General features: G+C 38.2%; 1 protein-coding gene across 3 annotated transcripts in view; it reads right to left on the reverse strand.

Annotated features, from left to right (window-relative positions):
• LPIN2 (lipin 2) overlaps positions 1-23,692 on the reverse strand; it is an 84,490-nt gene that overhangs the window by 48,352 nt on the left and 12,446 nt on the right. Inside the window, exon 1 of one of the 3 annotated variants that reach the window (XM_049620386.1) lies at positions 16,005-16,677. The exons of the other annotated variants lie outside the window; for them this stretch is intronic. Coding sequence (XP_049476343.1) covers positions 16,005-16,112 — 108 coding nt within the window. The 5' untranslated portion in view covers positions 16,113-16,677. Of the gene's footprint in view, positions 1-16,004; positions 16,678-23,692 lie in introns of those variants that run through there. 3 annotated transcript variants of the gene reach the window in all.

Genomic DNA, 23,692 nt, shown 5'->3' on the forward strand with positions numbered 1-23,692 from the left:
CGAAGCAGGCTCCAGGCTCTGAGCTGGTCTGTCAGCACAGAGAGCCCAATGTGGGGATTGAACTCATGAACCTCGAGAGCATGGCCCGAGCCAAAGTCGGATGCTTAACCGACTGAGCCACCCAGGTGCCCCAAGGCAGACATTTTTCATTCATTTTACATTTAGACTGAGACAAAAGGTATTTAACTTTCCATTACTATTCACTAGAAACCAGCTCTACTGCACTCGTGGTCCCAACCTTCTTGCTATTTCCCACCAGTAGCTTAAAATCATGGGGCTCTCAAGATCAGCTGGTAACCCTGAGGACAAGAGACCTGAGGCTGAACTCAAGTTGTACTTAAGACTACAGCTCTCTATGAATTCCAGAGTCTCTTAGAGGTGGCCAAACATAAGCCTGGAGGGCACCACTGGCTGAGAACTTTGCCTCTTTGAAAGTAGGAGATGAAAGACAGCAATGGCACACACAGTAGCATCTGCTGCAAGCTTCTCCCTGGTCTGGGAGGTCAGGGGGTGAAAAGTCCCCCAGAGGACTTGCCCACATCCTGTCAAGACATTCTCTAAAACATTTACTCTGTGCTTAGCAGACACTATGGGGATCACAAAGAACTAAAGGAGGTTACAACTTGGCTAGACCTATGTAACGGAAAACTATTCAAAATAGTGTCATCTATGAGTGAGCTCAGACAACTGACACTAAGCCTGACAAATAACCAGTCTTCCTGGAAAAGCCACCCGTTGGCCATTTAAACTCAAATAAATGTCTTACTTTGTACCACTCAGCTTTTTATCCCCCATGACAGCAAAATGCTAATTTTTCTTATTTTATAATTAGCTGCTTTTTGACTCTCACTTTATAAAATAAGAAACAGGAAATAGCTGCAGCACAAGGAACAGCCCTTGCCCTCGGTGAAGGAGAGGGCCTCACCCCCAGGGCTCCACTGAGGCCCATCTAATCTCCTTGAAACCAAAGTCCACGAGGAAACGCGATAGCTGCACAAATTTTACTGCTCCAAGTCTCCTCAAGATCAAAGCAGCTCCCTTTCTGTCCTGCAGAACAGGGTGGCAGTTGGAACAGGGCTCTCCAATGTGTCTATGACCATTTAGTCCCCATGTACAGAATGTGTAAACTAAAACCCAGGGTCTTCCAGCAAAATTCCTGAATAATGTACAAACAATTCAAGTAAGAGATGGCACAGCTCTAAAGGCAGAAGAAGTGCAGAGAAGAATCAGTAGGACCTGTGACAGACCCAAGGCGATGCTAAGGGAAGGGAAACAGCTGGCTAGGATCACGCCACAATTTCTAGACAGAGCTACATCTGGCATGTAGTTGGGATTCAGTAAATACTGCTGAAATATGGAACTTAAATATGGAAATAAAAAGGGCAGATTTGGTGGGGAACTTCCTATTAAGGCTGAACTTCAAGAATTTTCACTTATTGCATTGGTTCAAAATTTTGTGTATATGAAAATCATCCATAACAGTTTTTCAAAAGGCAAATTTTCTTGAATTTTTTTTTTGAAGTTTAATAACTGATTGTAAAGATGAGCCAGGTTACGGAAGGATCGCTCTTTGTAAAAGCAAGAGATCCTATGATAACATTCCATGCCTATTTTTGCTACCTCCAAAATCAGTCTGTAATAAAATACATTACAAGAAGGCTTAAAGCCTTGAGTATTGTCTTGCATCTTTCTTCAGAGAAGATGTACAGGAAAGTTCTAGAAATATTTGAGCTGGCATCTGAACTCAAAAGATTCCTTCCTGAGAGACAGACTTAGCCAGGATGCGGTGTTCTTTGGAGGATCTAGTTTTCTAACCAGTACCCAGTAGATTGAGCTGTCTTTCTAAAGAGTAACCCTATTTTTTATATCAACTCCACTGTTTGAAGGCACAAAGGCCTTTTTATGTCTAAGCAACTTTTTTTCCTCTAAGTGAAGAAAACTGAGAAGGACCACAGTGTAGGTTAGTATTTCCAAAGACTAGATAGATCTCTGATCATAACAGAATCAAGTTTTGATGCTTAAGAGTGTAGATTCCCAGACCCCCAATCTAAACACAAAAAACTAGAAATGGGGTCTTAAGGATTGGTTATTTACGATTCTGATAGGTATTCATGTTTGGGAACTCAGTCTCTACTGCATGAACTTTCTCTTCCCAGTCCTCATTCAGCTTGAGAAAACCGAGTTGTTATGGGCTAACGTATGTATCCTGTCCTTTAACCGTATCTTATTACCTTGACCTGTAATCCAAACTTAATAGACCTTGAATTTCATATTTTATTTTTTTTACTGTGTATTTTTGAGAGACACAGAATGCAAGTGGGGGAGGGGCAGAGAGGGAGGGAGACACAGAATCCAAAGCAGGGTCCAGGCTCTGAGCTGTCAACACAGAGTCCGATGCAGAGCTCCAACTCACAAATCATGAGATTATGACCTGAGCTGAAGTCGGACATCCAAACAACTGAGCAACCCAAGCACCATGAATTCCATACATTTTAAGAAACAAATAGTTGGCCTGATCATTTTATAAGACTTGAATTCTAGGACTGACAGCGGTTGGGTCAAAAACTCATTTACAACTTTTTTGTTGTTGTTGTTAGATTTTAAGTAATCTCTACACCCAATATGGGGCTCGAACTCGTGACCCTGAGATCAAGAGACATATGCTCTACTGACTGAGCCAGCCAGGCACCCCTCATTTATAAAAATTCTGATCTGGGAAGACTGCTCTCCTTAGGGGTTCGTTCCCTAATTACAACCCACACAATTCAAAAACAACCATTAGGATAGACAGGTGAGTAGAGGGGATTTTTTTTTTTTTCTTTTCACATTTTTATTTAAATTCTAGTTATCATACAGTGCAGTATTGGTTTCAGGAGTAGAATTCAGTGATTCGTCACTTACATACAATACCAAGTGCTCATAAGTGGCCTCCTTAATACACATCACCCATCTAGGCCACCCCCCCACCCACTTCCATCAATCCTCTTTGTTCTCTAAGAGTCTCTTACAGTTTGTTCCCCTCTCTTTCCCTCCTCCTATATGTTCATCTGTTTTGTTTCTTAAATTCCACATATGAGTGAAATCATATGGTATTTGTCTTTCTCTGATTTATTTCGCTTAGCCTAATACACTCTAGTTCCATCCACATCATTGCAAATGGCAAGATTTCATTCTTTTTGATGGCTAATATTCCTGTGTGTGTGTGTGTGTGTGTGTGTGTGTGTGTGTGTGTGTGTGATCTTCTTTATCCATTATCAGTCGATGGACATTTGGGCTCTCTCCATAGTTTGGCTACTGTTGCTAATGCTGCTATAAACATCAGGATGCATGTACCCCTTTGAATCTGTATTTTTGTATCCTTTGGGTAAATACCCAGTAGTGCGATTGCTGGATCATAGGGTAATTCTATTTTTGACTTTTCAAGAAACTTCCATACTGTTCTCCAGAGTGGCTGTACCAGCTTGCACTCACACCAACAGTGTAAGAGGGTTCCCCTTTCTCTGCATCCTCCCCAACACCTGTTGTTTCCTGTGTTGTTAATTTTAGCCATTCTAACAGGTGTCAGATGATTTCTCATCGTGGTTTTGATTTGTATTCCCCTGATGATAAATGATGGTGAGTATCTTTTCATGTGTGTTAGCCATCTGGAGGTCTTTGGAAAAGCATCTATTCATGTCTTTTGTACATTTCTTAAGGATTATGTGTTTTTTTGGGTGTTGAGTCTGAAGTTCTTTACAGATATTGGATACTAACCCTTTACCACATATATCTTCTCCCATTCTGTAGGCTGCCTTTTAGTTTTGTTGATTGTTTCCTCCCCTGTGCTTTTTATTTTGATGAAGATATCTTATTTTTTATCTTGATGGAGTCTCAATAGTTTATTTTTGCTTTTTTGCCCCTTGCCTTTGGCAACATGTCTAGTAAGAATTTTCTCTGGCCAAGGTCAAAGAGGTTGCTGCCTGGGTTCTCTTCTAGGATTTTGATAGTGTCCTTTATCACGTGTAGGTCTTTCATCCATTTTGAATTTATTTTGGGGTATGATGTAAGAAAATGGTCCAGTTTCATTCTTCTGCATGTTGTTGTCCAGTTTTCCCAACACCATTTGTTGAAGAGACTGTCTTTTTTCCATTGGATCTTCTTTCCAGCTTTGTTGAAGATTAGTTGATCATATATAGTTGTGGGTCTATTTCTGGGTTTTCTATTCTTTTCCATTGATCTATGTGTCTGCTGTTGTGCCAATACCATACTGTCTTGAAATATAGATGGAAATCCAGAATTGTGATGCCTCCAGTTGCATTTTTCTTTTTTGGGATTGCTTTGGCTATTTGGGGTCTTTTGTGGTTCCATACAAATTTTAGGACTGTTTGTTCTAGCTCTGTGAAAAATGCCAGTGGTACTCTGATCGGGATTGCATCAAATGTGTAGATTGTTTTGGGTAGTAAAGACATTTTAACAATGTTTGTTCTCCCAATCCATGAACATGGAATGCTCTTCCATTTGTGTCCAAAGAAGGACTTTTCTTTAAAATATATGTATTTATTTATTTATTTTGAGAGAGACAGAGAGAGGAAGAGAATCCTAAGCAGGCTCCATGCTCAGTGTGGAGTCCAATGTGGGGCTCAATCTCACAATTGTGACATCATGACCTGAGCCAAAATCAAGAACTGGAGGTTTAAACAATTGAGCCACCCAGGTGCCCCTGAAGAGAGAATTTTCTGACCCAATATTCCTGTTTCGGAATTTGAACAGATACAAGATGCAATGGCTAGCTCAGAGCATAACAATAAGGCCCCGTGGATCACAATGATTTTGTCTCTCAGAGATCCCCACCCCCCCCCCCCAAACAAAGGGGTAAATCCCTAGATTTACAAAGTAAATCTGTACTTTGGGGCTTAGGCCTTGGCACAGCTGACAGTGGGGTGGGGAGACATCTGACCCAAACAGATATTCTTGAGGTATGTATGGAGAGCCAAAGTAAGAAACTAGCTGAGCTACTTGAGCAACAATCCAGAAGGCCCACCAGCTGAAGACACTGAGATGCCACATAGCCCCAGTCCTTGCTCTCTCATCATTTCTCTGACTGATGAATGGTTAGAAGTTTCTTTGTTTGCTTGGCTTAGTGTCCAATTCTGATATTTACCAACACAGTAGTTATATACAGATAAGCTGATACTGATTCTGACCTGATAAAGCCACCTGGAACTCTCTACAACACCCCTCCCATCCCCCCAACCCGGCCAAAACACCCTGAGAAAATGAGTGAAAGCCTTCCTCCCCTGAGCTCACACTTTTTTTTTAATATAAACACACAATGTTAATTTCATATGTACAACAGAGAGATTTGACAATTTGCTTTTGTTTTCTTGTTTCTGTGGTTTTTTTTTTTAAGTGAAAAAGCGTGAGGCTGGCCTTAAACTTGGCTGGTGAGTTGATGAATTCAGATTTCAAATATGTCACAACATATTCTCTTTAAGGAAGTTTGGAAGCCGAGATTTCTGCTTACTGGGCTCACTTCTCTATGATTTCACCATACTCACTATCTACAAAGTAGATGAACAATTATCTTGGGCTGAGTAAGGTTGAAAAAAGGGAAGACACTTGGCCACCACAGCAATATACTTTTTTTTCCCTAGTGGTGGACCAAAATTTTACACAAGTATTTGCTTTAGCTTTTCAGCAGGTACACTTGAAGAAAGACTATGTCACCTATTTCATCTTCAAAAACCATCAATTCCCCACTTTGTACCCCCAGTCACTGACCTAATAATTTTCAGGCCAATCCTCCGTAATCCAACCTAAGTTTTCTTCTCAATCTATCCAACTACTACTGTTGGCTGTTGATCTAATATTTTATAAGAGGAACAAGGTTTTAGTCTTCCTGGATGAAGAGGAGATGAGAACAAATAAAGTGTGCCCACAACAGACTGTGAACACACAGAGCACAATGCAAAAGATGAGAAAGAAATGGGGGTGGGGGGAGGTAGAGGCAGGGGCTCAAGGGCTGAGAAGAAAGCAGCAGGTGGCAAGAAGGGGTTTCTGGCTGCCCTGCCCTTTCCCTACTGCAGCACATAAGCACTCACCACACTTCAGTCATTTGCTTATGCACCTCCAAACTCTAAGTTCTGACAAAGAAAGTAAAAGTATGTATGCTGCTTCTTGTGTGCTTCACTGTCTCCCCAAAGCCTGGCACGGTGCTTAACAAAGGGAGGTTCTTAATGAGTATTTTGAGATGAAAGTGTATGAATCGATGAATACAAGATCTAGTGAATAGAATCAGCAAGGAGAGGGAGAAATATACACCATGTCTTGTATTGTAACCAACATGAGAGAAATTCAAGATGTATATGAAGATATATGTATATATACACATAGCCACACATTAAGAAAAATGCCAAGAATAGCAGGGACCAACCCAATGTTTCAAAAGTGATGCTCAGATATTCTGAAACCAATGCTTTTCTGCAGATGCTGGTTTAGACTTCACAGAAAAAACCTGCATAAATCTACTGTATGTGAGTGACAATTAAGAACAACACCCACCTCCCACGGGTAAATCTAAAAATATCCCCGTGAGAACAAATGACATCCATGCAAACTGCTCTGAAGAACGCTGAGCAGCTCTACAGCAACTTGTAGAAGAAGGGACCGCTCACTGGCCTGTGAGGGGAAGTCAGTGTGGTGAAGTCAGCTGAGGCAGAGGTAATGCTGCAAGTGACAAAGATCATACTGTGACCAAAGACAATTACAGAAAACAGCATGAAACGGAACAGACTCAGGTGATCATCTCCTACGAGCAAGTTTTAACTTACATGAAAATGCCCAAAATTACAATTCTATAAGGCACAGCCTTCAAGGTAAACAGCTGGTAGCAACAGTTTCTTTTCCCTAATGTTCAGCACTGTAAAAAAAATACTTTAACAATGTAATTGATGCAGAGCAAAAAAAAAAAAAAAATTAAATGTTCATTTTTACACATCTTTAGATTTCACTATACGTAATAAAATAGGTGTTCCTTGAGTAGATCCTAAAGTAGCGAGCAGCACACTAAGGAAAAGTGGGCCCTAATAATCTTGCCCCAAATGCCACATCACTCCTGTGACCAAACTCGTTTCAAACTATTGCAGCTCTGTAAAACTTAATGGTTCTTGTTCTTGTATTTCTTCTTCTCCCTTCATTTCCCAAATTACAGAATACTGCCTTGAAACAAAGGCAATTTCTGATAATTTAGTTATTTTTTCCTGTCATGGCTAAAATATGCCCAGTTCTAATCTATTTGTAACATGAGGTGACAGATTATGTTACAGGTAACATTTAACCTGACCAGAGACGAGAGAGAAACACAGAAGTAAAATCATTAGGAAATGTAATGAGTTTAAGATTCAGTGGATAATCATGAAAGACATTAAATTATTACTTAGTCAACCTTACTCTAATGGTTATGCCTATCAGCATATAAAAACTTCTAGCTAAATGTTCATATGAAGTCAGCTATGAAATGCAACTTTAAAATTTTAAATAGCTACACCTTGAACTATTAAAAATAAATTTTTTCAAAAAAAATAAAGGTGTATTTTACATAAAGTAAAATTAAGCCTTTTCTAGTGTACAGTTTTAACCATGCAATCATGTAATAACCACCACAATCAAAATACACAACCAAGTAGTTTCCCAAAATGCCCCATGCCCCTTTGCAAGTCAATACTTTATCCAATCCCCATGCTAACCCCTGATCTGGTTTTCTGTCTCTATAATCTTTACCTTTTCTAAAATGTCACATAAATGAAACCATACAGTAGCCCTCTGAATATGGCTTCTTTCACTTAACATAATGCATTTGAGATTAATCATTATTGTTGCAGGTATCCACAGTTTGTCCCTTTGTGTTAAGTACTGAGTATTCTACTGTATGGATGTTCCAAAGTTTGTTTATCCATCTACCAGCTGAAAGACATCTGGGTTGTTTCCAGTGTTTGCTGATTACAAACAAAGCCATCAAAAATGTTTGTGTACAGGCTTTTGTGTGAACATAATTTCATTTCATTTGGGTAAATAACTTAGGAGTGAGACTGCTTTAGATATATTTTGCAAGGGTGATTTTTGCAGCTACTGTTTTTAAGGTATCTTCAGTGTACTCAGAGGAGTTTGCTATTAAAATAAAATCATTCTTTAAATTATTTTACAAAGTGGGAATAATTTGATTGTTTTATGGACTTAGAGTTTCACATGTGGGAGTTGCTTAAAATATTCACTTAACACTGGTGAAAATTCAAACTACTTACTCACACTGTAACTTTTAGGCTATGCATATGCTTGAAAAAACCAACAATTCAGATTTTACTCCATATTCCTCCTAGTATTAGCCATGGGGAGGTGATGGGGGAAAAAAGAGAAGAGGGCACTAACATTTATCCCTTCCAAATGCCATTTCATATACCTCCTCTCATTTAATCCTCACAATTAAGTGAGGTAAATATCACATGCATTATACTAGCAAGAAAATTGGGGCTCAGAGAAGATAATCAACTTACATAACGTCAAACAGTTGCTCTGTGATGCACAGACACAAGCTCAGGTGTGTCTGTCTCACACAGGCTCTTTTTACTGTATCCTGGGGCCATTAGCTTCTAAAAACACTAATGCTGATAAGTTTATGTAATTTTCAGAGCTATGTATAGGAATTTCATAAGTAGCTTTTAGAAAGCCAGGATGATTCTTCCACATGCTATCATACATGAAAAATGTTATGCTTTTTATGATGAGCCCTAAAGGTATGATTATATTACAGTTACAAATATATGTTTTAAGGAACACATTCTCATCCTAAACTTTCTAGGACAAAAGAATTGTGTAGCTAACCTGTTTTGGTGATGACCACTGGTAACCGTAAGGAACTCTAAAATCTAATTGACTGGCTCACTTTCACATATGAAAGGCACACAATCTTAGCAGGTTTCTAAGGAAACCATATGTTGTATTTTCAGTGATGACTATCTCTTTAGTCCAGACACTCGTAGAACACAATTTCCTTTGAAACATTATGACTTTATTTGAAGTTCTTTTTACTCAGTGACTTAGACATCAGGAATTGACATCATGACTTCTACAGTTAAATAACAGCCGTGAGACTGGGAACAAATAAACATGTTCCTGTAGTTTGTAGGTCTAAGGAAAGACATGTTAAACTTATTTCATTTTCTTCTCATGCCCCCCAAAGAACCTCAGTTAGTGTCACAGATGAATTAGACATTTTAAACTTGTCCCATCTGTGTTAATTCCTTGGATTGAAAGTCCCTCAAGCCCCATCCCATCATATGGTACCCTGGTTAAGTCCAGGTAGGAACATGTCAGATGAATTACTCCAGTAGGATGTGAAGGTCACTGTACCTACTTTAAATACTAACTTAACAAGGGCGTGCAGGTCCTAACTTCACAGTCTACACATCCTCAACAGCCCAAGTCTGGAGGGTTTACTCTCAGCAAGTCTGATGGACCAAGTGCCTGCTTTAGAAAGAATGCTGTGCTTCAGAAAAAGAATGCAGGCAGCCTTATCAAAAAAGAAGGCAATTCAAGGACTCAAATAAATTTGGCTTTAGTGCAACTGTGAAACTTTTTGTCATTTGAGTTGGTTGTGTGTATACTAATATACACATGGCCTCCCTGTGTATTCAAACCACTAAACATTCCCTCATGTGCACTCAATTTCTCTGACAAATTTTTGTAAAAATGCTGGCCATGAGACTGGTTTCTACTCCTCTATAAAAAACTGGGGACTTTTTCTCCTAGCTGGCTGAGTTCCCTTAGTTACAAGGGCTAGGAGTGACATAAAAATTATTTTCAGTGTAAGAAATGATGACTAACCTAAGAATGGAAAATAATGATGATTCAACAACAAAGAGTATTCATCAAGAAAGACTACTTAACAAGGCCACAACAGCCTTTGGGTACACAATGTACCTTACATATCCAAAAGCCATCAATCCTCAAGTAAGATTAATTATAAACACTTGGGAAGCTTCTAAAACTACAATTTCCTAGAAGGAAGGCTAAAATGAACACTGTAGTATTGGACTAGAATTGGAAGTCTCCATGGACAGATGCACAAATATAGATGTGCTTATGCCTGGACTAGAATACATATTTAACATGCTAGCTTTCTCTGTTAAGAGGATCTGGAATCAAGGATACCATTACAAGCAACCAACACACCTAGAGCCCAGATCTTGATGTATAAATACCATTCTTCCAATAAAAACAACCATGGCTCCTTGAAGAAGTGACTGATCCCAGGGCTGGAGACAGGGAAAAATACAAGTTGATGCTGGAGCATCTAACAGTGCCAGAAAAGTAGGAAAGTGCTCAAAATCAAGAGAACAGGGATATGTTAAAGGAACACAGGAGCTAACGTGAAAAGAGCTCCCAAAGGTTACTAGAACAATCTGAGCAACAAAATGTTAGTATTATAACCTCAGAATAAAACACTCATGAGTCCATAATGACAGACAGACAGACAGACAGACAGACCTACATACATACATAACCAAGCAAGCAAGCAGGGAGACGGGGCAGTTTTCTCTTAAAGATGAATTCCAATTAATAAAGAATAAGGGAGATAGAAAACCACTATTAGAACACTACAGTTAATAATTGTGGCATGCAATGGATGTTTAAAAATAAGAGGACAAAAGTTTGAGGAGAAACAGGATGTTCACATATTCTTAAAGTCTCCCCAAAGACATATATTCATTACAAAAGGAAAAACAGTAACTTTACAGTAGAGAAACCTGGCAGATACCACCTTAAGTGAATTTGGGAAATTTCACCAGTAATAAAACATACTGATGAGGCGCCTGGGTAGCTCAGTCAGTTAAGTGTCTGACCCTAGCTCAGGTCATGATCTCACAGCTCAGGAGTTCAAATCCTGCATTGGGTTCTGCGTTGACAGTGAAGAGCCTGCTTGGGACTGACTGACTCACTCACTCACTCTCTCTCTCTCTCTCTCTCTCTCTCTCTCCTGCCTTCTCCCACTCATGCTTTCTCTCTCAAAATAAATAAACTTAAAAAAAAACAAAAAACAAAAAACCCATACTGGCATCATGGAACTCCTGATATGACATCACGTCTGTGGTATTGTTGCCAAAAAATACATGACTTCTGTCTTATTAGGAGACAACACCAAACAAACTCAAATTGAGGAAAATTCTACAAAATATCTGACCAACAGTCACTGAAAGTGTTAAGGTCACGAAAGATAAGGAAAGACTGAGGAACTGTCACTGGCAGACTACAGTGACATTACCAAACGCCAAGCTGGGATATTGGATTGGATCCTGAAACAGAAAAAAGACTTTAGCGGGGGAAAATATGAATAAACTCTATAGTTCAGGTTTAAAAACAAAACAAAACAATTCCTAAGCTCTACTGCCCCCTTTAATTGTCTGGGAAATGGGAATCTCTGCCCTTGGCTGTCAATAGAATCACGGGGGAGCTCTGAGGTATCCTGATGACCAGGCCCCCCCCCCCCCCCCCCCGCCAGATTACAGGTATAGGTACTTTTTAAAGCCCCAAGAGACCCTAAAATGGCATCTTACACCAAGCTGTGTCTGATGACTGCAAGCAAAGGGATCAATGCCTAGCCCCCTCTTGAGAACATCACTGAGTGGGGAGTGAACAGAATTGAAGGGTGTACTTCCTATTCCTCTCCTGCCTCACTTCCCGTAAAGGAATTACTTTTCTAATAAATCCTGACTATCACTCTATAATGGTTATGACTTCATGCTTTGTTAGAATATAAAAGATGACAAATGACTTTTACAATCTTAACTACTGCCCCTTGACCTATCATAGCCTATTTGCAGTTCAAATGAAGTTCAGATAAATTCCAGAGAATGCAGTAACATTCTGGAGATTACATAACTCTCCCTTCAGGTTTTCCTGGGATTCACTTTAGGCAAATTTCTGATGAAGGTCTTTCCTACACAGATATAGCTATGGTTAAGATGGTACAGCAAAGGCACACGAAGTTCTAAACATGATCTTATCACAGTTAAAATGGTACTCTAATAAAATAAGATCAGCATACTGTTACTCCTACCCTTCGAAAAATACCTTCCCTAAATATCTTAAGCAAAGAGAGCTCAGACAATGATTCTAGATAATGCAATAGGTTTCAAAGAAGGGACAAATAAATATATTTTTCTAGAACAGCCAGCAAGAGTGAAAAATAACCAAAAAAATTATTTTCCCTACTTTCAATTAGCTAAGTAATGTATAACACAAACAAAAATTATCTACTCTAGGGGTGCCTGGGTGGCTCAGTCATTTAAGTGTCCGACTTCAGCTCAGGTCATGATCTCACAGATCCTGAGTGAGTTCCAGCCCTACGTTGGGCTCTGTGATGACAGCTCAGAGCCTGGAGCCTGCTTCAGATTGTGTATCTCCCCTACTCTCTGCCCCTCCCCTGCGTGCGCTCTCTCTCTCTCAAAAATAAACGAACATTAAAAAAAATTTTTTTTAATAATCTACTCTAGAACTGGAGTCTATAATTTTTTCTTCAGTAGAAATGGGCTGATTTTGAATATTTAATACCTAAGAAATGAATATAAAACAAAGAATATAAAAAGGTAAATGTTTTTTCCAAGTGAGGTAAGATTTTTATTTCAATCCTTTCAGAGAGCTGTGTCTAATTCCTCTAGACTGGACGCACACCTGACTTGTAACATCTAAACACAGTGATGGGATCACAACTTCTTTTTCCTATGCATAAGACTGACTCACCAGCACCTGGATCAAATCTGCAATATTGGGATCATTCCAATCAAATGGGTAAAAGCTCAGCTAATAGGGAGTATGTAATCAGGACCAGGTATGTGGGTAAACTAAAAGAGGCGGCATTTATATAGCCACTTACTGAAATCTGTCCAGTTGTGTTACAAACTCAGAGCAGCAAGCAATTCAGACATATCAGTAAATGCAAAAAAAAAAAAAAAAAAAAAGTGAGTATCTAACAGATCCAGTGTGGCACAAGATTTGCTGAATGAAAATAATTTTTTCTTTAATAATTCAGTTATGCACTCTACAGAATTGTGGAGTAGTTGTGTGTATGCACATCTCTAAGTCTTTCATTTGTGACAATAGACGGGGGCACACATACAAAAATGGGTAATAAATAATTTTCAAAAAGCCTCGACATATATCTGGCCAGAGCCTCTATGCTACTCTCCACAACTGGTGAGCGCATCTGTGGCATCAGGATTAAAGAGGCAAACAAGTGAAATTCCAGGAGAATTTACTCCCCCCAAATTGCCCACGTAGGAAACAACACCACATTTCTGTAAGGAAATAAAATTCTATGCAACTAAATATTTAATTTTGTGAACACTGTCCATGCTGGATTGGAAGAACACGTTTGGTTTTGGACCCACTCATCCAGTGTTGTTCTAAGATTTCGGGCAGCAGGAAGTAATGACAAAATGTGCTATGGTTGGGGATTGAGCGGGAGGCTTCCCCATCTCCACAGAGGTTTCCCAGTTCAGTATAAAGTGCTCTGCCCCAAGCCACACGCCCCACCTACAGGGTGACTTGCTATCTTCTACTGCTGTTTGTTAGTAAACCTTGCTGTAAATAATATAAACATACAAAATTCTCACTTACAAAAAAAAAAAAAAAACAAACAAACAGGTCTTTTGGACTCAACCACACTAGTGCCCAGGTCCTTTGACAAAGAGTGCAGAGGGACAAGGACGGAGAAGGACTGCCTTCTTGGCTTCCTCGAGTCCCCTGCCACTGGTGAGGACATGAAAACACAAAGTCAAGTTCTCTCTTCTGCCCCATGAGCAGGTCTTACAGCCTCTGTTGGGGTTCTCATCTCTAAAAGGAATGGCCAGATGCTGTCTAGAGTCTCCACAGAAAGATTTGATTCTAAAAGTATTTCTTAGGATTACAAGTTTGGCTAAGAACTCCTGTAGTCAATATGTTGCCCTAATTTAAATAAGTGATGGAAATTAAGGCCAACAGATTTTGGAACTTCAGAGTATTTAAATATGAAATAATTTGGTCTTTTTCTTACCAAATAAAGGAATTATCTTCACTTGTTTAAAAATTATGGAAACCTTTTTTTCAATTCCTAATTTCTAACAAAGCACATAAGTCTTTTCATGGTTTTTTAAACTATTAGATTTTATACATTTATGTTCCAAATCCATAAAATCATCTCCTTTAAGATAGAGCCATTCATTCACCTTCCAACAAGAGGTGTGCCCAGGCAGCATATGAGTAGTAAGGAGAGTCAGGGTCACTGAGGGCCTGGATCCTGAAAACTAGGTTTCTCTGTCTCCCTGCTCACCACACACATACACACACACACACACCCAAGTTATAAAGTCTAACTCTGATATAATCAATACAGTTCATTAAGTAGATATCAAATCCAGTGTTCCAAACACTAGCCATCCAGAAAATCCAAGTTTCTCTTGGGGCAGGGGAGGTGACTCATGGGATTTCAATGTTCTAACATTAACATAAAAGGGAACTGTTAATAAAATGCAGTCTAATCAAATACCCATTGACCTCTCTCTAGAAAACACGAGTAGCACGAAGCATAAGAACTTTTTCTGGTGATGGGTGGTTTGCGTGTGTTAGTGCTACTCACTAAAAGAATTTTTTAAATATTTCATAAAGATTCAGCTATGTTCACTATTCTCTCTGCTGACCTTTATGACAAATGTGCATGAAGCCATAAATATATACTATTAAAAAGGAAATTTCAAAAGTAAATTACCTCTCCCTGTATACCTAACTTCCATTCATATTCAAACAATGTCCAGTTCCATAAGTTCCTGAGAACCCTGAACAAGTACACTTTCATCAAGTCCAAAAAGCAAAAGCACACACATGTGATAACATTTTTAAAGGTGACAAAAATTTGTGTAACTTTAAAAATCAACATGATTATGAGTCACAGATTTTTGAAATTATCAACCTGTTTTTATTTTACCCTTGTTTTCATGAAAACAAACATTCTTAATTTTCTAAAAAATACCTTTACCTCATGGTTATTTACTTCTGATTATTTTTAAAGGAAAAGGTTCCACAGGTAGAGTTAAATTATATTATCTTCTATTTACCTGATTTTATTTCCTTAATGCAGACTTCTAGAACTTATACTTCTGTATGATTTTTTTTTATTTAAATTTCTTTTTAATGTTTACTTATTTTTGAGAGAGAGACAGACAGACAGACCATGAGCGGGGCAGGGGCAGAGAGAGTGAGGGAGACACAGAATCTGAAGCAGGCTCCAGGAAGTCAGCACAGAGCCCGATGCAGGGCTCGAACCCATGAACCACAAGATCATGACCTGAGCCAAAGTCGGACGACCAAACGACTGAGCTACCTAGGCGCTCCTGACTTGTTTTATTTTATATCTTACCTAGATTAAACAAAAAAAAAACCCAAAAAACAAAAAATAAAAACCTCAATTTGCATTTTGCCCACATAAGTCAAGTTTATAAAATTTTTTTGTTTGTAATCACAGAAGAAAGACTGCATTCTTTTGTATCATAGAATAAAATGCCAGTTTCAAAATATTAGTTTAGTTTTCAAAAAATTGCGGCTAGGACAATAAAAACCATAAAATTTTTAAATGTTTTCTATTCCTCAACTACCAGATAGGTTTAGTGTGAAACCAGATAGGTTTAGTCTGAAGCCTAGTTTAAAAAAAATAAGCAGCAACCTCATTATTTTTCTAGGCAGAAAGTTATCTGTTAATAGAGAAATAGAGAAAATAGAGAAAAGTATAAAGATGGTGTAGCATGAATGAGGGAGAACAGGTATCAGATATTTCTGTTGAATGTAACATTAAAAGTTAATAAAATCCGTGACGATGTTACATTTTCCAAAGAAAGGGCATTAGCCATTTTCTTTTGGTGGGTGTCCCCCCCTCTTCCCTCCAGACTACAGACTGAGCCAGCGAGCAAGCAAAGGGAAGGACACTGATGCACGTAACTCACCAGGATACCAGCAGGGGCCTTTCCATGGTAAACACCTTCAGTTTCACTTAATAGGCCTTCACGAACCTTCTTCTCTTCATCTGTACTATCATCTTCTAAGTAAAACATCTTAAAACTGAACTAGCTTATCATGTCTTTTTTTCAGAGACAAAGTTACAGTTCTAAATTATCAAAACGGAAAGCCACTCTGCTGACAAACTGAGTACAAACCGTTTGCACACACAGTAATATGGCTAAAACTGAAAGGAAATGGTTCTTTAAAAAAAAAAAGCAATACATACAACGTCTTTACCAATAAGATTTGCTCAAAACACCTCAACCCCTTCTCTCTAAAGAAGATAAGGAGGGGCATGGGACAGGCTGTGCCATGTGTTTACACTGATAGGTACCAAGTCCTGCCCAATCACATGACGGTCCCTACAGCTTCCATCACACAGGACACGGATTGAGTTAATGATTCTCCAAATCAATCACATCCTTGTTTTTAGAAATAAAAACAACTATACTTATAGAGAAATAATCTTATACAATCATTTAAGGGAAAATAGTTTTCATATATTTTCTAAGCATCAACAAGCTTCCCAAAGACAGCAGGTTACACATGCTTTCTAGAACTCAGTAACCAACAATTTTTTGTCATATTGGCATGACCCAATTTATTTTCACAATTTCTGAATGGAAGATAGTGTACTCAGCCCTGTAAATAATGAAAAATTTATAATAAATTATATGTTAACATATTATTAATTATATTGTTATATATTAACCTGTAGTACAACAATGAAGATTATGACATTGAACCACTGTAAAAATCAAACATTCCTGGTATTTCCTTTCTACCTTTCTGTAAATCAACATATGTATACTATTTTACTCAATACAGTTGTCTAGGGCTGTGATGTTCCTTACAATTAGCCATCAACCACATGTGGCTATATCTATAATGTTGCTAGAACCAACTGAGATGTGCTGTAAGTATAGAATACTATACCTAGAATTAAAAAAAAGTGAAATAATCTAATTTTTTATACATACATGTTAAAATGATACTATTTTGGACATGTTGAATATGATATACTCTTAAAATTATATTTTACCTGTTTTTTTCTTTTCTTTCTACTTTATGTAATTTAAAATTACATAAACGGCTCCCATTGTATTTCTATTGGACAAAGCACGACTGTAGGGCCCTGAGACAATCTTGAGAAAAAGGATGTTTAGTTGAAGTTCTACTAATGAAGAAATGAAGACAGGATTTTTAATCATTCCATGGAAGTATTGTGTTAATTCATCAACAATATACTAGCTGATCCTCATGTATTTAATGTTCAAATTATTAAACTTTTTTTTCTATGTCTAAACATCACAAAAAGACAGTATTTCCAAATGTTTGACCAAGTAAGGGGAGGCGGGTAAGGTTTACCACAGCAATATATTGCTAAGATCCATATAATAAAAATATTAAATGGCAGAATTTAAAACTAAATTCACCAATATGAGAAGTGGCAAAAATTTAGCTTGATTCAGTAGGTTACACTGCTTGCTGCCCAACCTACAGATATTAATGTGTGCCTGGAGTACATGAAAGTGCCCACTGGTGCTTATTATCTAACTCAGTATATAACAGTTAACACAAATTCCTCCATTTAAAAGAGAAGTGTGGGTTTTTTTGGCCTAAATATTAAACATATAACAATTTAAATCTCTTCCTCAATGTCCTATTATAGTTCTAGATCCCTGGCATCAGACGGCAGTAAGAAAAAAAAACTGATATTGGGGTGCTACCAATGGGAAATAAGACATCGGGGAGAGGGAGAAGCAAATAAAAGAGAACGAAAAAGAAGATTAAGGAAAAACTACATAAGAAAATGAGAAAGGGGTTAAAAAGGAAAAACAGAGGAAATAAAACTGGGAAGTGATGAGAAAATACACAGGTGGAATGACAAGAAAAGGGGAAAACTGTTAAGGTAAATGGAGGGATAAAGATACCGGAAAAAGGGAAAAATAAAAACTTCATTTTAAAAATGAGTAAACTGAGGCATACAGAGACATCAGGCAGTTAGCCCAAGGCCACCCATTTAGTTGGACCCGATTTCTGGTTTGGTGCTTTCTCCCATAATGCCATGCTGAGACCAGAAGAGAAAGTGCTAGGGAAAGGAGGATGGTGGTTGACCAGAAGGAAAGAGAAAGGGCTAACAAGAGAAGAGAGGCAAGAGCCTAAGATTAGTGGGTATGACCTCTGTTCAGGCAACCTTCACCTCAAACACCTCTTACACAATAATCAACCCCTAGGCCAGTCACTTCAGTTTTCTCTTAAGTCTTGGTATCGTTTCACTGTTTGTTTGGATTGATGACTCACAGAATGTTCTGACTGCAAGTGAACATGCACCATGGACCCAGACAGGGTGAGCGCATCTTCCAAACACCAATTTTGTAAGAGGCACACACCTCCAGCTTCCCCTAGCTGTGACTGTGGATCACCTGACTCCCAGCTAGTACCTGACATTCTGGTTCCAGCCCATCATTTGAGTGGTGGCACTTTTTGGACTTAGTCAATAAAAGTTAAAATTACAATGAATAATTCTGAATTATCCATATGGTTTCTCAGAGAAAAATGTTACTGTACTGTCAAACTTTTCCTCTACAGGCAAAGATAATAAATGGTAAGTAGTCAAGAAAGACTACTTTTTACGTTTCCTAGACTTAAATCTTTCAAGAAAAGGTCTATCTTGGGGAAACAAAGCTAAAATGCTAGTCAGGAGAGTCAGAATCCTGTTTAGACTCCACAGCTGATAATGATGCTAGTAAAATACACATCTTTGTTTCTTTTCACTACTGATCCCCTAAGTATATGAGACTTAGGAGATTAAGTATTAAAAAGCTTTTAAAGGTGGCACAGGGATTTACTTAAAACTTCTTAACCTGAAATCTGCTTATTTGAGGTTGAGCTAAACTGGTTCCACAGAAGTACTTACACAAGTTATATTCAGACTTTGATACAAAAAATGAAAATAACCTACATCCCCCCAGTGGTCAAACTGTGGAATAGCAACTTATTTCTACTGAAATACCCATGACGAGGTAAAGAACACTAAAAAGTTCTTACTAGAACAAACTCATGATGAAAATACTTTTTAAAGCCTCAGTTACAAACCATTGATAATCTTTACCATAATTATTCTACAGCAAAGGGATTAACTCAAGTACATGTCCATATCTTCAAAAGCACTCACGACAGAGGCCCACACACAAAGGACTACAGAGTTCCTTGAGCCAGAATGGCTCTCATCATCTATACTAATGAAGTTTTTCTTCTTATATCTGGAATTACTTAAAATTCACTGTTTACTTACGAAAAAAGGGACTTATATGCATTCTTCAAAACCAAGAGCAAAATTCCCTTGATAATTCTCTGAGGTTTTTCAAACATTTACAATTTAACTGCTTATTGGAAAATGGCTAGTTTACTCAAGGTTCTAGTGTTTCGTTATATCCTCATACAATCCCCAACTCTCTGAACAGGGTAGCCAGTGACTATTTCACTTGAGCTTTGAATGAATGAAAAATCAAATGCATTTGGGTCTTTTCAGGAACAGAGGAGAAAAAACTGGAAGGGTCTCCTGAGGCCCAACTTAAAGTATCTTTCTCAAAGGTAATCTTGTTGACAACTTACATTTTAACCTTTAAAATTTAACACATTTTGCATTCTACTCTGATGCATCCATTTAATATGAAAAAAAAGTGACTGAATAAAGGTTTCTTCTACAAAATTCAAGGGTTAATTTATCACATTTACTCTAGGGCCTAGAATATCTTCAGTTAACATATCCCATTTTAGGGAGTTTGGGACTAAAAAATCTTTGAAGCTGAACCCTTCTGACACTAATGTTCTAGGTCAAACTTTCACCCAATATTCTGAGACCAGAGAGATTATACTGAAAGTTGTCAGGCTGTAGCTATCAAGTGTATCTGTTTGATCATTAAGATCATAAAGCTAAACAGCCCAATTAAGGATGAGAAGAATCATGGCTTGACTTGTGTCACCAATTCTGGACAACACTTCCAATAAAATAAAGCCAGAAACAAATGGGGAATGCTCTGCTCCAAATTCCCATGGCAGCTGCTTCAGTGGCTGTGGCTGTGGCTGTGGCTGTGTGTGTGGGTGTGTGTGCCCATCCACGTCCTGTTAATCACAACTGTTTCTGTTTAAATGTTTCTCTTTCTTTTCTCATTTCACCCTCTGAATAGCGGTGTGAAATGACCCTGTCGCCATGGTGACACTCAGAGATGACACCCTAAGTATATAAACAGTTTTCTGTACTAGGACTAGGTCACCCCATTTCACCTACACTCAAGAAATCCTGTTGAAATGCAAGCCATACTATTATCAAATTTAAAAACTGTAAATAATTTTAAAAGTGTGACACTTCTATCTTCTAGAAACAAATTTGCTGCTATAAACTCACCACTAACAGGAGCACACCAGTGTATCACACTGAGGCCAAATGAAGATACTTTAAAGGAAGTACAGTATTAGATTTCTCCATGCCAGGTCAAAAGTGAGATGGCTTAGAACTTGCCATAGAAAACTACGACAAATAATAAATGAAGTAAGCAAGACTTAATATCATTAACACAATCCAAAGAAAAATAAACAAAAATTCTAACAAATTATGAGATAAGCATCATGCAAGGACCCAAGTCAGTTGTACACTCACATTCCTTGGCTCTCAAGAGGAATTTCCCCTTCTTCAGCTAGTTTTGCATATATCTAACTAAAGATTTTCTGGACCACTTGAAAAACTGGTGATGGTTGTTTTAACTACTTTGTTGCTGTAACTGCACCTCCTTGAATTCCTTACAATTTTTTTAATTAAAAAAATACTGGTAATTAGCTGGTACTCGTCTTCCAGTCCTCTTCTTCCATCCATATAAGTGAACTGCTACTGTAATGTTGATTAAGTATTTAGAGACCAGGAACTCAGCAACAATCTCTTGGATATGTAGTTTCTTGAGGAAAATGTAAAAATTCTATCACACATAAAATTCATACAAATAATAATAAATATGCTAGGACCTCAAGAGAGAAGTGTATAAAAAGACATAACCAACTGACATCCCATATACATAACTATTACTGACAGAACCTGCTCAAGTTTTACAGCTGCTAGAGAAGCCAGGATATAATAAACCAAGGCTTGACTCCAGAGCCTTTGCTTTTAACCACTTCACTGATGTTTAATTTACAATTTGCTTGCTATCATACTGATAAACTTAAAGAAAATACCATCCAAGCAACTGGGATTATCATTTTAATAAAAAATCATCATGAGCACTACTGGGAAGAGTCATCCTGGTAGGACAAACAGGTGAAAGTATAAATTTTTATCTGTAGCCTTAAATGGGCCCCCAGTGTAATCTGGCAACCCTGCAAAAGGCTTGCTCTCCCAATTTGTTTCTTTTTCAAACCTGCAGGTTTCTCAATTTGATGGCATCTACCTCACCCTTCCCTTCCCATCAGAATATGCAGCATTTCATACTCTTGTATGCAGGTTCATTTGTGTTCTTCAGGAAATGAACAGCAAAATGGCTAAAATACATTGCTATGACAATGATAACTTTAGGAATTTCATTTTACAATATTAAGAAAATTCTAATGCTATATCTATATTGATTACCAGATTTTATTCAACTGGCTAAATTTAAACTAAAATGAAAATAACCAGAACTCTTAGATTATTGTCTTTCAGAAATTCAATCTGCCTACTTCAACCTAAAGTTCCCCTAAGATGCATTAAGAGAAAAAATTGTAGTGGGGTACCTGGGTGGCTCAGCTGGTTAAGTGCCTAACTCTTGATTTCAGCTCAGGTCATGATCTCACGGTTCAGGAAATAGAGTCCATCGTGGGGCTCTGCCCTGACAGCACAGAGCCTGCTTGGGATTCTGTCTGTCCTCTTCTGCCCCTCCCCCCATTTCCTCTTACTCTCAATACATAAATAAACATCAAAAAAAAAAGTAAAAACTGCATGATCACTATCATTACTATATGGTCACAACTCTTAAACAGCACAGAAGTAGATTATTGTTCATCTCTCTGACATGCATGATCCACCAGATGTTGCTCTAAATGACTTGTAGCTATTGTGAAAACCCTAACCAAAAACCTTCCACCACTGAGCATAAAATGATGTATTTTGAGACTCTGAAAGTAATTTGAAAAGAAAATGGCGTTCCAAAATGTTGTAAGAATGATAGCATCATTGAAATGCATATACTGCACTGAAGTGGGCAGTGTACATTTATTTGATCGCATTAAGCTTTTAGTCATATTCCTTCACAGGAACATCTTTTATAGGAGTATCAACAGTTTCCTTATTCATTTGTAATGGAGCTCAAAGCTGAAGAACTTATATTAGATCTTATGGGTAAACTTTACACTTCACAATGTGTTGCATCTTTTATTTAAATAGTATTTTTCATTGTGAATAATGTCCATCAATTGTCATCATCCATCACCCCCATCTCAATAAGCACTGTGAGGATGCAGGAAAGAAATGACTATTTGCTCACATCCCAGGACAGTCTTGTATCCAATATCATACATGTAACCCAGAACAACAGAACCACTTCTTGTTTCTCCCTTCCCCACCACACATAGAAAGCATCATGTGGTTTTACAGAGACCTTACCACAGGCACCAGGTTCTCTAAATCACCTAAGAATTTCAAACCTGATTGTTAGCTTTTGCATGAGAGGTACCAGATTCAACATTTTGTGAGTATGCACACTTCATTTTTGTAGCTTGTATTTTTTTTTTAAAAGAATTTTTAAAAGTTTATTTATTAATTTTGAGAGAGAGAGAGAGAGAGAGGGAGGGCAAGGGAGGGCGAGGGAAGAGAAGGGGCAGAGAGAGAGGGAGACAGAGAATCCCATGCAGGTTCCACGCTGTGGGCGAAAAGCCCGATGTGGGGCTCGAACTCCTGAACCATGAGATGGTGAACTGAGCTGAAGGTGGACACTTAATTAACCAACCAAGCCACCCAGGTACCCCAAGAGCTTGTATTTTTCTAAACCTACCTGAAATTCAAAGGAACATGACTGAGGTCAAAGCTGTAGCAATCACCTCTGGGACAGCATCTGAATGCCAGGCCATTTCCTTATAACCCTTCAGGATACCATGATGAAATCAAGACAGTACCACAATTCCAGTTAAAAGGTGACTTTTGCTACATAAACCATTTGACCAGTCTCACACACTGCATCAATCAACTTTCAGTGACTCCTCCTGCAGGTGGAGAGAAAGGTCTTCCCTGTACTGGTAGCATACGAATAAAAATCAAGAAAAAAAAAAGTACCAATCTGCCGGCTTACTTAAATGATGTCATAAAAGTGACCAGGAGAATTCCTAAGCTCCTGTAACACATATTCAGTTTTTAATAACACCTGCAATCTCTCTTACATTTAACTCTCAGAATGTAGCACCTCCCTCCCTGTTTCCCAGATCAGGAAGCACAAATTCACTACTTCTCCACTCTTCTCTTTGGAACTGCCTGGGTCTGTCTCAATTAAACAGAATGTGGTGACCATGAGGCCAGGAAGCAGGGATATGAACTCCTGTGCAGCCATGCAAAGATCCCACTCCCAACTCCAGGCATCCCATATTGGCCATATTTCCCAGAGGCTTCTGG

Source organism: Panthera uncia (genome assembly GCF_023721935.1).
Source record: "Panthera uncia isolate 11264 chromosome D3 unlocalized genomic scaffold, Puncia_PCG_1.0 HiC_scaffold_8, whole genome shotgun sequence".
Classification (NCBI taxonomy): domain Eukaryota; kingdom Metazoa; phylum Chordata; class Mammalia; order Carnivora; family Felidae; genus Panthera; species Panthera uncia.